The 14,838-nt window shown below is 46.0% G+C and overlaps 1 protein-coding gene across 4 annotated transcripts in view; it reads right to left on the bottom strand.

Moving 5' to 3' along the window:
• Nucleotides 1-14,838, bottom strand: part of arhgef15a (Rho guanine nucleotide exchange factor (GEF) 15) — a 29,989-nt gene that overhangs the window by 8,803 nt on the left and 6,348 nt on the right. For 3 of the 4 annotated variants that reach the window (XR_014628019.1, XM_084414855.1, XM_084414857.1), the window contains exons 6-12: nucleotides 9,555-9,802; nucleotides 9,296-9,456; nucleotides 8,395-8,547; nucleotides 8,068-8,197; nucleotides 7,890-7,964; nucleotides 7,230-7,322; nucleotides 198-352 (exon numbers count right to left, since the gene is read on the bottom strand). Coding sequence is in view for 3 of the 4 variants with exons in the window: in XM_084414855.1 (XP_084270981.1) it covers nucleotides 198-352; nucleotides 7,230-7,322; nucleotides 7,890-7,964; nucleotides 8,068-8,197; nucleotides 8,395-8,547; nucleotides 9,296-9,456; nucleotides 9,555-9,802 (1,015 nt within the window). In the remaining variant the exon portion in view is untranslated. The remainder of the gene's footprint in view (nucleotides 1-197; nucleotides 353-7,229; nucleotides 7,323-7,889; nucleotides 7,965-8,067; nucleotides 8,198-8,394; nucleotides 8,548-9,295; nucleotides 9,457-9,554; nucleotides 9,803-14,838) is intronic. The other variant, XM_084414856.1, reaches the window with a different exon arrangement.

The following is a 14,838-nucleotide window of genomic DNA, read 5'->3' as shown; positions in this document are numbered from 1 at the left end:
ATATTTTATTGAAAGTAGTCTACTTTTACCTGTTGAGATATGGCTTCTCAAGCAACTGTATTAGTGATGTGCGAAAGGGACTTTCAATTTTTAAAAGATAACTTTTTTTTTTTTTTTTGGTAATACCGCTAGGCGCCAATAGTGATGCAGAGACGACATACCTTTTAGGTTGATCTAAATAACCATCTGCCTCTAACCTTTTTTTAGTGGTGAGAATGAGAAGGTCATTGAAGAGGAACATGTACACAGGAGTACATTTGTTGCGGATGCTGAAGAGAGACCCTCTTTTGCTTAGCTCTTGTAGTTCCCCCTGTTTTTCTAAACAGCGTGTTTTAGAAACAAGTGGAATGGCCTGTAGAAATCAAGAAACACATAACTTATTATTGTATAGTATTGGTTAAATCCTGTAAAGAAATATATTAATTATGTTGGCATATTGAAATAATACATGTCTGCCTTTTATATGTAGTAAAAGAAAATGGTAACTTTCAGAAATTTCTAACAATCTGCTAGCTGAAGTTTGATTAAATGCATAGTTCACCCAAGAAAAAACGTTCTGTCCAGTATTTTGGACAGACCTAAAAATGCATTGCTGAAAATATAAGGATTAGAACAGGGTTTTAAGTTTAGCAATCAATTTATTTTCTGTGTCTCATGAGTTGCTATATGGCTCCTTGGAAGTTTATATATATAGCAGCAATACTGCAATGTCTGAAACGCTTCCACTCATTTTACACAGAACATGATAACAGCTGCGCTTTCTTGCTCTCTTATGTCTCTGGTAGCGAGTTGACACACAAACCTGCCTCCCTTTAATAACTCGTTTCATTTGTTCCGGATGAATATTGTTGGTGTTACAGGGCTTGAATTTCGGCAAGGGATTGCACGTATTGCTCATTATTTTACTCATTCTCGCAGATTTTGTGCTCACACCTAAAGAGTGCGCACATATATTGGCTATATAAAAACAGTATATGGGGCTGTGCGTCAGGTCTTAAAGTGACAGCAGCCTAATATACTGGCTGCCAAATTATGAGATAATATTAAAATATCTATATGGCAGTTTCCCCCCATGGTATCGATGTCAAAATTGTGTCCAGTGAAAATACTAGTGTGTGAGTGGCTAGTAACTTTGGAGAACCACTAACTGGCTGTTGAGCAAAGAAGTTAATGTCAAGCCCTGTATATTTATAAAACATATTATTACTACTAGGTAGGGATGCACCGAAATAAAAATTCTGATCTGAAACCGAAAATTCTGAATGCACTTGGCCGAAAACTGAAACCAAAAATTATTTTTTTCTAAGTTATTAATTTCTTATTTTAAATTAGTTTTTGTATTATTATTAGACTGTTTAATTAAATTAAATAATTTTACTGAATTCAAAAAATACAAGCCAATAAAATAACACTGTAAAAAATTTCTAACCCTCCCAAATCAAAAATTTCAAGTGACCGATAACATCTACATTTTTCAATTGGCCCAAGTGAAATTCTGTAAATTATCAAATTAAATTTACAGATTTTCACTTGGGCCAATTGAAAAATTAAGATGTTATCGGTCACTTGAAATTTTTGATTTGGGAGGGTCAGAAATTTTTTACAGTGAAAATATCCACACTTATTTAAAGTATAACACACCAAAATTGGACAGAAAATATATTTAAATAATATTAAATATCAATATATTCTTCTTCATTCATTTCTGTGCAACAGAATCAGATTTAACTAGGGCTGCCCGTCGACTAAAGATTTTTCTAGTCAACTAGTAGTCGTTCATTTAAGCCAGTAGTCGACTAATGGTACGTTTATATTAATTTAACTACTTAAATATGCGGGGGTGGAATATATTGTAGTAAACTGGCCCTTAACTAAAAGTAAAAGTAAAGACTTTTAAGTAAAAGTCCCTTTACCTCTACTGTGTTCTTGTCACTTATTGGTTGTTCAGTTACGCTCTCCTTAGTATAGAGCGTAAAGTTTCATTTGCAACGTTAGTTGTTGTTTAGAGGTAGATGTCACTACTCGATCCGTACCGGAAACATGATTTGTACTGTGCATGTGCAAAAACTCTTTTGTTGCTGCCAATTTCTTTCATCACCAACATTTTTACGACAATGACGTCACTGTCATGATTTGTACTGCACGTGTGTACACGTGTGTGTGCGAAGTTTTGTTTTCAGGCTACAGAACTGATCATTTAATTACACATTATGTCTTTTGTGTTTACTTTGGAATGCCAGACACATTGAAACCTTCATTGACCCAGGATCCTGGACTGAAAAAAATAGGAAGAGACATTGGGGTATGTTTTAAATTATGAAATTGTGTAAAGCTAATTTAAGTATGTATGTACAGTATGCATGTTTACACAAGCAGTTGTTTATAAAACTAACTGTGGATGCACTTTTCCTTTTACAGTTTTTTTTCCTCAACAGTATACAGGGAATTTCTGTGCTGTCTACATGCTGATGGTTAGAATGTTTAATTTGTCAAAGCTGTTAGATAATAAAATCAAAGTCTTACAGTGTTATTTGTATTTAACAGTATGCTGTCCATTAACATTCACAGAGGTAAGTTTTCACACAAGTATGCCATCAAACTACTGGTATGTGTAAATTTTTTATTTGTGTGTGTGTGTTTAGGAGGAGGTGCCATTGACTCGCCAGTGGTGGTGCATTCAGCTGATGGAGAGGTTTTGCCTATAAGGGTATGACAGACTACAGATACAATTTCAGTATCTTGGCTTAATTAAGTCACTGTTGGCAAAGTGATTCTAGAAAGGTGTTATACAAATAGACTGCATACATTGACATACTTTCCAAAGGCAGATATTTGCATACCTGGCAGAAGAAGCATCCCAACTCCTTCAGGGAACCCTTGAGCCTGTCTTTAAGGTGTTAAAATCCACCAGCACTGTCATGAAAATAAAGGAGTCCACACGAGTGTTTTTTTAAACTGTTTTACCACTACTCTCTTAAGTGTCTCTAACTCTGGGTACGTTTCTTTTCTCTCTCTTTCTCAATGAACCAAGCTTCAAAATGACCAAGCAGGGCCCCCAATGGATTGGATCCATCTCTATATACTGGGTCTATTTCCTGTGTCCACTTCTGGAAACAAGTATGATCGCATCATCATTGACCAATTTACTCGATGGGTGGAAGCATTTCCTGTTCCAAACCAATGGGCAGAAACTACAGCTACGGCACTAGTTTACGAGTTAATTTCATCTGTAATTAACTGTAATCTGTTCTCTTAATGGACTAATAGTGAACTACCACATTCGACTGAGCGCTATTACTTACTAATTCATTAATCAGAGTTTCTTGTTAGTTAATAGTACGGATTACATAATCAGTCTCCCAGTTTCCCTGGCTGCTGGACTGTGCTTATCTTTCCGCCACCTCCGGCTTCCATATCCCTTCCCCTTCCCCCCGCCTCACCTGCCACCACTGTCCATTGCTCCCCTGTCTCATTCACCATAATTCTTGACCTCCTGTGCAGACTGCTCTTGGCTGGGCGTTACCGTTCCACGGACTTTGTCTTTGCTATCTGAGGCCGTCATTGACCGTGGACCCAGTCAAGCCCTTGCTTCTGTTTGTTACCCCCTTGAACTCCTGTTTTCCCAATACACTGTGTATTACCCTGCAAACTGAATCTTCTTCTTTCTGAACCCTGACAGTTCCCTTTCAGTTGGGCACGTTCAACAGATGTGTAGACTGATCAGGATCACGCTATGGAGCCAATGGACATTGACGTGCGTGAATCGCATCACACGCCCCACCCCGCAGCGCGGGTATAAATATGGAAGTGGATGCACGCACCAGTTGTCTTTCGCTTTGGAGCCGATCGGTCTCGATGTCTCTGAAGAGTACTGTTGTTTACAACGAGCGAGTGTGTCTGTGTTCTTCTAGGAAAACTCTCCCAGTGCTGGTGGTTCTACAGCAATGAGTGCAGCGGTGGATCGCGAGCTTTGAGCTCTCAACTGCTGTTATAACAGCATCAAATTTCTGTGTTGTTGATGGCTGGTTAGAGGGTGGAAAAGTGAGTGCTTCACTGTTTCAGTTCACTGTTCAGTGTTGCCGCGGTCATTCCCCTGTGTGCTCCGGCACTGGTAATGGGTCCCATATCCTAAGAGAGCATCGCAGGTGCGTTTGCGTCTTTTTCAAGATGTCATTCCACTTGTGCGTGTCTGGATGTGATCGTTCCCTGACCCCCCAAATAGATGGTCACAATAGTTGTATCATGTGTTTGTGGAAATATATATATAGAGAGAGAGATGCAGCACATTGAGGCAGCTTTTGGAGATAGTTCATGTTCTCATTGTGAGAATATGACTATCGCGGTGTTGAGATCGAGACTCGCCTTCATGCGTGAAGGTGGAGTCCCCATTATCACGCCCGCTACGGCGCCGTGTGGGATGGGTGGTTCATAGAGAGGATCATAGTGAGGCTTTCCCGCCCAGTAACCAAACCGTCTGGGCCCCTCACTCCTCTATCACATCGCAGCCGGTTGAGCCCCCCATTGAGCACGCAGGTCCCTCTGTAATGGACCGACCAGCTGTTTATTCGGGGCCCCTCCAGGGGACAGGATGTCGGTTGCAGTATCGGAGGGTGAGCTAACCTCTGGAAATGATGTCTCGGCTGTGTTATCTCCCTCTGGGAGTGTAACGTTGCCCGAACCAGATCCAGAAACGTCAGCTATGCTGAAACGGGCCGCAGAGGCTGTCGGGCTCGGGTGAAATCCTCGGTTGGTGGATTGGTGTCTCGGGACGGACCGCGGTGGTTCTCAGCTCGCTGCCCCCCAGTGCCTTTCTTTCCCGAAGTGCATGGGGAGCTTACCAGGTCATGGACGGCACCTTTCTCTGCCAGAAACTGCCTGAATAGCTTTCCCCCCCTCACTACCCTTGACGGAGTAGCGGTAAAGGATTGCGAGGCTATCCCTCCAATGGGTGCACCTGTGTTCGGCGGCCGCTGCGTTTGGACGGGGCCCCTCATCTTCCCCCTAAGGCCTGTGAGTTCTTGTCCGTTCTGATGGGCAGAGCTTACAAAGCCTGTTGGCAAACCACCTCTCTGCTGCCCAAGCGCAGATGGAGGACTTCCGGCACATCCTGCCCCGGCGGTTCGCTGCTGCCTCCACCCCACTGGTGGCAGTTCCTCCACCTGCTCGTCACCGAGGGCGTCCCCCTGCCACCGGTCCTGCTCTTTCTGGGCCTCCGCAGCAACCTTCAGCCAGGCCTCAGTGTGGAGCCGGCCACAGTAGGTCCTGCCAAGCCAGGTGGCAAGCGACAGCGAAAGCATTCCTGAGCGGGCCACTCAGGGATGGAGAAGGATGCTCTTGGAGTTGGTCCAATCCACTCCCTTCCCCCGGTGGTGGGTCCATGTTTTTTGCCTAGAAGTCTATGGTATCCGTGGTTCCCCTGCATCGCTCAGTTGTAGCACTAAATGGTGCTCCTGGCTGATCCAGCGGTTCCCCCGTACCAATAGACTCTGCTACATTAGCTGGCATTGAGTGCATTCGAGGACCCGGTCACGTCTTCTCACGCACTCTCTGCTGCTACCTAGAGACAGGTGTTTACAACTCAGACCCTGCTTCGGGCCGCCTTCGGGCCTCCCGAGCTGGGTCCCTATCTCTAACACGCTGCTTAACTCTGAGTACGTCTCTGATACCTTGGGCCCCCTGTGTTGGTCCGTTGTAGCACTGAAAGGTGCTCCAGACCCACTCAGCCGGTTCTTGTATCATCAGACAGACTCGTGGCGGAGCATCCGATACTAGACCTATCACTTGTATGCTTGTGTAACTTGTGTAACGGGTTGACTCCCTGTGGCGGGCCTGTGTCTTCCCTTGGCAGAGCCGTGTTGCATCTCCCCCCCTGTTATTGGCTGGAGCCACCTCAATGACATGCCATATGTTATACTGCCCACTAAGTTCGCTCAGTCCATATGTGTTTCTCCACATGTTACCTCCTTCGGCCAGGATGTGGCTTCCGCAGCGTAGACCTTCCAACGAAAGGTACGCTTTCCCAGTGGTCTTGTGGAACAGCAATGACTTTCCTGGCCTAAGCCCTGTCATATTCGCAAGTCCGGAAGATCTGGAGGCTTTTGTCTAGGCACTGGAAGGTGGCAGCACTAGTGGCATCTTAGTAGGGATCCCAATCAGTTGACAAGTCGACTACGTCGAACGTGCCCGACTGAAAGGAAACTTCTCGGTTACGTATGTAACCCTCGTTCCCTGAAGGAGGGAACGGAGACGTAGTCCCCCAGCCACTATTGCTGTACCACCGCTGACCGTGGTCCGCTCGGCTCCTCAGCGAAAAACAACTAGTGCGTGCATTCACTTCCGTATTTATACCCACGCTGCAGGGTGGGTGATGTGATTCACGCACGCCAATTTCCATTGGCTCGTTTTTTACAATACTCGAAGATGACAGGCTCCCTAGCATGATCCTGATCAGTCAACACATCGACTACGTCTCCGTTCCCTCCTTCAGGGAACGAGGGTTACATACGTAACCGAGACAATGTATTACTCTTATCTGTATTTTAAATTGGAAAAATGCAAGTGATCGCGCCAGTGCCTCCATGTCATGCAGTAAAGTGTGCTATACTTCAGCTTCCAAACTCCACACAAACACTGGTATATGCGCCTAACAATAGCACACATTTATCTGTTAATGTTAGAGCGAGCAGCCATGTAAAGTTGCTACTTACATGTTTCAAATGATAAGCCATATTTGAGGTTTATAGATGATAGGTGAACATTTGGATTTCCTGCCCAACATACTGTAATTTCCACAAGGACCCTCCGTTAGCGATCTGTGTGTCAGACTGCTTGACTTCACCACTTCCTGTGTATTTTTAAATTTTTTTGTGTGTGTTTGTGTGTGCATCTTCGGAAGCAGTGCTGCTCACAAAGGTACACAAAATGCTGTGCAAGAGTAAAACCTGACTGCTGAACACTGAGGGGCAGCGCGGCATAATATTTTCAGCTCATATTTTCGCCTTTTTTCTCTTTCAACCAAAAACTGAAAATGCCATTTTCTGCCAATAATTTCGACGGCCGAAATTTTGGTGCATCCCTACTTCTAGGTATCTGTTAACAGAATAAAACCTTCCTGGGTTCTGTAAAGCAAGAGTATGTAGATGTATTCTAAAGAAAAAATTCTATTGTGGCATAAGGCTATACTTGCTGGAAAATCTATTTTTAAAGGGTGCAGTAGTGTTTTTACAGACCTTGAGTTTGTCAAACTCCAATTTGTTATAGATGTGTATGAGCTCCTCCATTTGTTTCATCTGCCCCACCTGTGTGTTTGCCTGAGTGATAAGCTAAAAACAAGAAAAGAGAGCTCAAAGCTGGACATGAACGGTAGAACAAATGCATATAGAGATATTTAAGAGTAATTAATCATTTTTTTAAAGGTGCTTATATTTAGTTTTAGTGTCTCACTTTACAGTGGTTTTACACACAATCAGAATTATGACATCAATGTTCAGTAAATAATCACAATCTTCCATCAAGTAAAACGTTCCATTGGCCTATCCGTAGATGGTTTATGTTGCCAAGAAAAGTTGCAACTCAGCATTTTAATTTATTTACCTGATGTTATATTGATATTTGGGTCAATCACATGATGGTCAGATCTATTAATTTATTCTAAATTACATTTAAAAAAATGAAATTCACACACCTTGATACACCTCTTATCACAAATTGATACACCTCTTCCTTTATGAACATACTCTTCACTTCCGAATTAAAATTCATATAAGCAAAAGTATTAAAAGCATTGGAATTATATGTAGCCAACAATACAATTTCTCACTTCTGTTATTCTAGATATCAGCACTCGGCTAATCAAACTCAAAGGTCAATGTTGATTTTATCCATTTTACCTCAGACACTGAAGCAAGGGCCTTGGAAGCAGTTTCCTCCTCTTTAGTGCCCTTTGCAGTCCGCTTCTGGATATTCTACAAAAGGTTGAAATTGATCCAGGCACTATTGTCTGCTGATTTCACATTTACAAATGAGAGGAACAGGTATTTTTGAGAACATTATAACGTTAAATCTCACCTGTATAAGGATTTTGATGCGTGTGATTCGCTGGAAGGGCAGAAGCATAAAGGATGTGAAGGGCAGACGTTTGCAGAGTGGAGATAACTCCAGCCGCCTCATCACAACTGAAAAATCCCTGTTACTCTCCCTGCCAGTACGTATAAACAACATGCTCTTCAATACGACATTTAATTATCACTTTTTTGGTCATGGTAATCTAAAAGTAAATGTATTGTAAAATGTATTTTAGGCATTTAGAAGCTTTCACTGTTGTGAAGCTTTCAAAACAAAGCTGAAAGTTTTAGTTTCTCTACAAATGGATTTAGGTATGTATAAAAGTCTCACATTAGTCTGCTGTAGATCTTTTCTTGGTAATGCTGATTTCGGACATAATCAATGAAGACTGAGAAATAGTTCTCTGCATGCTCATAAATGATGTCACACACGTCAGATATCACCACACTCTCATCGACTCGCTTCAGCAGATCACCTATAAACCTAAGAAGAACAGATATGTTTATTCATTCCCATGGCTGTGGGGTAGTTCTTTGGTTAATGTTTAAGTTTACTCAAAAATGATAATTGTGTCATAATTTACTCTTGTCAAAGCCATTCCAAATCCATATGACTATGTCATGTTCGATCATTTGACCTTGACTGATATTTTTTTCAGTGACAAATTACATACATTTCAGTCTGTTCCTCAACTGAGCTATGCACATGCATTTTTTACACTTACATTATGTTCTTGCTCCGTCCATGCAATAAATGCACATTCTTAAATGAGTGAGGTTTTCTAGTGTATTTCAACTACTCAGGTAAGTGCAATGAGGGCCAAAGCTAGGGTATCTGGGGCCATGGTGCAGGTTGTTGCCTTGATAGCACCCTTGATTGGGTGGGCAGACTTTTAGGAGGGCCTAGAGCCAGAAGACTTGGAATATAGTTATGTGGGCTAATTTGATTAAAAAAAAAAAAAATGATGTAAATGATTGACTTTCATTATGGGTAAACTATTCCTTAAGATTACTTTTCAAAGATTTCATTATGAGTGAACAATGTAAATGTCATGCTGTTCCACACACAAAGCTTCAGAAGACTTAACATAAAGTTCACAAGTTTAGACATCTTTTATGGTACCTTTTTGGAGTTCGAGTTACAATCTATTTTTGAATAGAAAAGAGTAGCTCATTTTGTGGTCCACAGAAGAAGAAAAAAATTCCCCTTGTTTCTCTTCTATCTTTCTCACCTCTCGCTGACGTCATAGACCTGCAGGAGGTTGGAGAAGAGGGCCTTCCTATCATGAATGACCAGAGTCTCTTTGAGTTCCCGTGACCCCAGGAAGTGATCCTTCAGAACCCGCAGGGAGCGCAGGTAGGAGGCCTCAGAGGTGAGCACCTCAAACATGCTCTAAAAACACACAAAGATTTAAATAAAGATATGTACAAACTGAACTTGACAAATTTTTTTTTTAATTATTCCTAAAAGTGTTAAACTATTACTCTAACCTCTTGTCTCTGTATTTCAGTGCGAGCGAGTTTGTATAAAATTCCACTTTCCTTCACCACCGCTAAGTCTTGCCAGAGAGTAATCTCTTCGGGGCCTCTTTTGGATCGGGGGTCAACCACCCCCAGCCCTCCGGGACCCTCAAGACCCAGAGTTTCACTAACACTTTTCCTGTTGCAATCAGGGCTATCAGTCTGGATCTGACTGGCTTCTTTTGAGACCTTAGCCTGGTAGATCTGATACAGAGGTTCTAAGGATGACATGTGTTTGAGAAAGTTTGGGTGAATCACAAAAGATCCAAAGAATCATTATTGCACCTAATGCCCATTCAACTTATCCAGTGAACTATAAATCCTGCTCCAATACCATCATATTAAATAAACCAGAAAACCACTAACTCTTGTTTTAAGATGAAAATATTTTTTCTGGTAAACCCTTTCAGACAAAATGTCCCCTCAATATCTGAAAATCCTTTTCCTTGTAGGGACGTTTTTTGGTCCCCATGAGGAAAACAGAGTTTTCTGTAATGAGTAGGTTTAGAGGTAGGGGTAGGGTTAAAGTTAGGGGATATACTGTATGTCAATGGAATGTCCTCATAAAAACATGGAAACCCAACATTGTGTGTGTGTGTGTGTGTGTGTGTGTGTGTGTATTTGGAGTACTTCTTTATTGCACAATGCACATTTTTTAAAGGGATATTTCACCACTGGAAAGATGAATGTGTATTTAAATTGGGTCATTTATGTAGTAGAAATGTGAAATTATTCTAGAAGTTGGTGCCTTCTAGACTGAGAAAAGCCAGAAAATGTAATTTTGGCTCATGTGGATGAAAGACAACAACTCCTAGAATGCACTTACTTCGCTGCCCTATGAGGCCACCCCCAAGCCACTACCGGTTACAGAGGGCAGTATAGGAAGAAATGATACAACTAGGCTACTAGTTGATTCGAAACTGAAAAGACGCTGTTTTATCGTGAGATCCCACCCCCTATGGGCGGGTTGAAAACCTGTAGTCTCTAGCCTCTGGCCAAAAAAGCCTCTGATGACGCTAAATAATGATTTTTGCGTCATCTGAGTTTTTTTTCTAGACACACAATACAGAAATTGTCTCGGTTACATATGTAACCCTCTTTCCCTGAGAGAGGGAACGGAGATGTCTCGTCATGACCGACGATTTTGGGATCTCGCTCAGAGGACCGATCTACTTCGAGTGTAACTAAACGAGCCAATTTCACATTGGCATGCAATCATTGCATTCAGCTGCTCTGCCTCGTCAGCGCGGGTATAAATGTGCAGCTGGTGCATGATGCAATCAGTTTTTCGCTGAGGAGTTGAGCCGAGTTGGTGACCCAGGACCCAGCGTCCTCTTATTGGATAACGCTGGGAAAGGAGCGGAACTCCTTTTACAAAGGAGGGAACGCTGCGGAATCCACATCCTACTAGAGGTCTAGTGGAAGATACCGTATGTTGTGAGGGCTGTGCAATACGGAGTCCCTGAGTGGCTCTCACCATCCGGAGGATAACAACACTGGCAGGGACGGCAGGGCGGACTCTGCCGGGGGAGACACGGGCTTCATTAAGAGCTTGCCGTGGAACATGCATATTGAAACCTGCTAAAGGTCGCACATATGGGCATCCCGGCCTAGAGCTGGCTCTCGAGAATACATCAGTCGTAGGCCTGGCACCGGACGCTCCGCAACGTCCGGACGCCATAGGGATGATAGGAGGACTCACAGGGTCTGCTAAGAGGATTCTCTGGAGAATTCTAGCGCACTTGTGGACGCAGCAAGCCGACACTAACCCGGGGCCCACTCGTGTCTCTGACCGTTTGAGTCGAGGACACGGGAGGCGACCGGCTCCACACGAAGGCTATAAAACCTAGTGAACGTGTTGGGTGTCGCCCAGCCCGCAGCTCTACAGATGTCTGTCAGCGAGGCGCCCTATGCCAGAGCCCAGGAGGATGCAACACTTCTGGTTGAGTGAGCTCGCAACCTGAGAGGACAGGGCACACCTTGTGCTTGGTAAGCCAAGGTGATGGCATCCACTATCCAGTGGGCACTCTGCTTGGAGACAGCCTTCCCCTTCTGCTGGCCTCCAAAACAGACAAAGAGCTGGTCTGAGGTCCTGAAGCTTTGTGTCTGGTCTATGTACACTCTGAGTGCTCGGACGGGTCAAAGCAACAACACAAATAAAATTGCAGCAACATAAACTTTGAGGGTGGAGGGAGACAGCCTCCGCACCAACCCTTGCTGCAGGAAGGAAAGCACGGCTCTGATCGAACATTTCCGGGGGTCTTCTTGGTGAGAAGAACACCACTCAACGAACAGGTTCCACTTCAGTGCATAAGCTTGTCTCCTAGACGGTGCACGGGCCAAAGTGATGGTGTTAAGTACCTCTTGGGGTAAGTCACCTAGAACCTCCGTGTCCCATCCAGGGGTCAGACATGGGCAGGAGGTCTGGGCGCGGGTGCTAGAGGGTGTCCCGTCTCTGAGAAAGCCGTGTCGCGAGGAGCATTAGTTCTGGGAACCAGGTCCTGCTGGGACAGTATGGAGCTACTAGCAGGACCTGCTCCTCGTCCTCCCTGACCTTGCACAATGTCTGTGCGAGAAGGCTCACTGGGGGAAACGCATATTTGCGCAGGCCCCGGGACTAGCTGTGTGCCAGAGCGTCTGTGCCGAGAGTTGCCTCGCTCAAGGAATAGAACCATTGGCAGTGGGTGGTCTCTGGGGAGGCAAACAGGTCTACCTGTGCCTCTCCGAAACGACGCCAAATCAATGACGCCAAATGAGCTGAACCGCCTGGGGATGGAGTCTCCATTCTCCTGGAAGTGCTGCACGTGATAGCTTGTCGGCTATGGTGTTGAGTGCACCAGGAATGTGAATGGCACGAAGCGATCTCAGATGCTTCTGACTCCAGAGGAGGAAGTGGCGGGTGAGTTGCGACATGCGGCGAGAGCGCAGACCACCTTGATGGTTGATATACGCAACAGTCGCAGTGTTGTCCGTGCGGACCAGCACGTCTTTCCCCTGTAGGCACCGTTTGAGGTGACTCAGAGCAAGATGTACTGCTAGCAACTCTAGGCAGTTGACATGCCAATGCAGATGGGGTCCCATCCAGACCCCTGAGACTGCATGCCCATTGTACGTGGCACCCCAGCCGGTGGCAGAGGCATCTGTGAACACCACTGCATGTTTCAGGGGGACTCCTGCCCACAGAAACAACGGGTCCGACCACGGGCTGAAGTGTTTGCAACACTCCGGAGTAGCTTGGACCCGGTAGGAGCCGCGTTGCCACGCCCACCTCGGAACTCGGCCATGGAGCCAGTGCTGAAGCGGTCTCATATGGAGAAGACCGAGCGGTACTACTGCCGCTGCGGCCACCATATGCCCCAGGAGCCTCTGAAAATGTTTCAATTGAACCGCGGTTCTGCCCTTGAAAGTGTTCAGGCAGTTCAGCACCAACATGACACGCTCGTCTATGAGACGCGCTATCTGTTCGACCGAGTTCAACTCCATACCAAGAAAAGAGATTCTCTGCACTGGCAAGAGTTTGCTTTTTTCCTGGTTGATCTGAAGACCCAGCTGGCTGAGGTGACTGAGCACCAGGTCCCTGTGTTCGCATAACTGAGCTCGGGACTGTGCTAGTATGAGCCAGTCGTCGAGGTAGTTGAGGATGCGAACGCCCTGCTCTCTCAGAGGAACAAGGGCCACCTCCGTGACCTTGGTGAAGACATGAGGCGACAGGGACAGTCCGAAGGATAGGACCTTGTACTGAAATAGGATCCTCGCAGCAGGATGGAGACATGGAAGTACACGTCCTTCAGGTCGATCGCTGCAAACCAATCTTGGGGACGGATGCATTCGAAAATGCGTTTCTGCGTCAACATTTTAAACGGTAGCTTGTGTAAGGCCCGATTCAAAACTCGCAGGTCCAAGATCGGCCGTAACCCACCGCCTTTCTTGGGTACAATGAAGTAAGGTCTGTAGAACCCTGTCTTCATATCGGCTGGAGGAACCAGCTCTATCGCATCCTTCGCCAGTAGGACCGTGATTTCCACTCTCAGGACAGCGGCATTGTCTGAGGTTACTGATGTGAACCGAATACCCCTGAACCTGGGGACGCCGGTCGAATTGAATCACATAGCCGAGCCTGATGGTCCGAATGAGCCAGCGAGACGGCCTGGGGAGCGCTAGCCAGGCTCGCAGAGACCGTACAAGCGGAACCAAAGGAACCACAGGCATACCCCGGGTGGGGCAGCGAAGTGGAACACAGGGACCCGGCCTGTGGGGCTCTCTTTCTGTCAAAGCGGCTGACGGCGGGGTGTGAGCATACTGTGAGTAGCTTACCTGGTTCCGTGGTAGGGCAGATGGGACGTGAGGATGCTTGATTGTGTCCTGAACCCGTCCGATACTGCCCTCTGGCGATAGAGGAAGGGGAGTGTGTCTGGGTAGTGTACCATGAACTGCTCCCCGAGTCCTCTTGGGACCCAGAAAGGAGAGAAACTGCTCTTTTATTGAAATACCGGGTACCGCTGGCTGTTGGGTCAGCGGCAGAACAAAAGAAAACTGGAACAAAAGATTCTCCCGCCGGTCCTCCTCCGGGAGAGGGAGTGGTCCTGTCGCCATCTCCCAAGGTGCAGTCCTCTCCACCTCTGGGTTGCCCGTCTCAGGGCCTCTTACCCTTACGCTTCCCTCCTGATTTGGCAGGGGCCTGGACGGGCGGTGTGTCGCGGTCGCGTCTGGCTGTTGGGCGCAGCTCTCGACAGCCTCGCCGAAGAGACCGGTCTGGCAGACAGGGGAGTTAAGGAATCTGACCTTCTCAGTCTCCTGACCTTCGGACATCTCTCGACCCAGTGACCGCGCGGTGACCTTCATAGCGTGAGGTCCGTTGCGGCACGAAGTTCCTGGAGAACCCCTGGGTCGCGACTACCCTCGTGCAGGTCCCTCAGGGCTTTGGCCTGATGGACCTGCAGTAACACCATGGTGTGTAAAGCAGAGGCAGCCTCTCCACAAGCTCTGTAAGTCTTGTCAGTTAGCCCCGACGAGTATTTACAGGCCCGGGGGGAAGGGAGACACGGTTCCCCCCCTTAGTGTGGAGTTAGGGGAAAGTTGCATGGCAACTGCCCGCTCCACGGGGGGGATACGCGCATAACCCTTGGCTGCCCCGCCATCGAGGGTAATGAGGGGGGAGGGGACCCTAGGACCACTTCTGGCAGTAAAAGGTGCCGTCCATGACCGAGTGATCTCCTCATGCACCCCGGGGAAGAATGGCAGGACGCTGAGAACC

This window comes from Rutilus rutilus, assembly GCF_951802725.1.
Source record: "Rutilus rutilus genome assembly, chromosome: 7".
Lineage (NCBI taxonomy): Eukaryota > Metazoa > Chordata > Actinopteri > Cypriniformes > Leuciscidae > Rutilus > Rutilus rutilus.
This window is presented reverse-complemented; position numbering and strand designations above follow the sequence as displayed.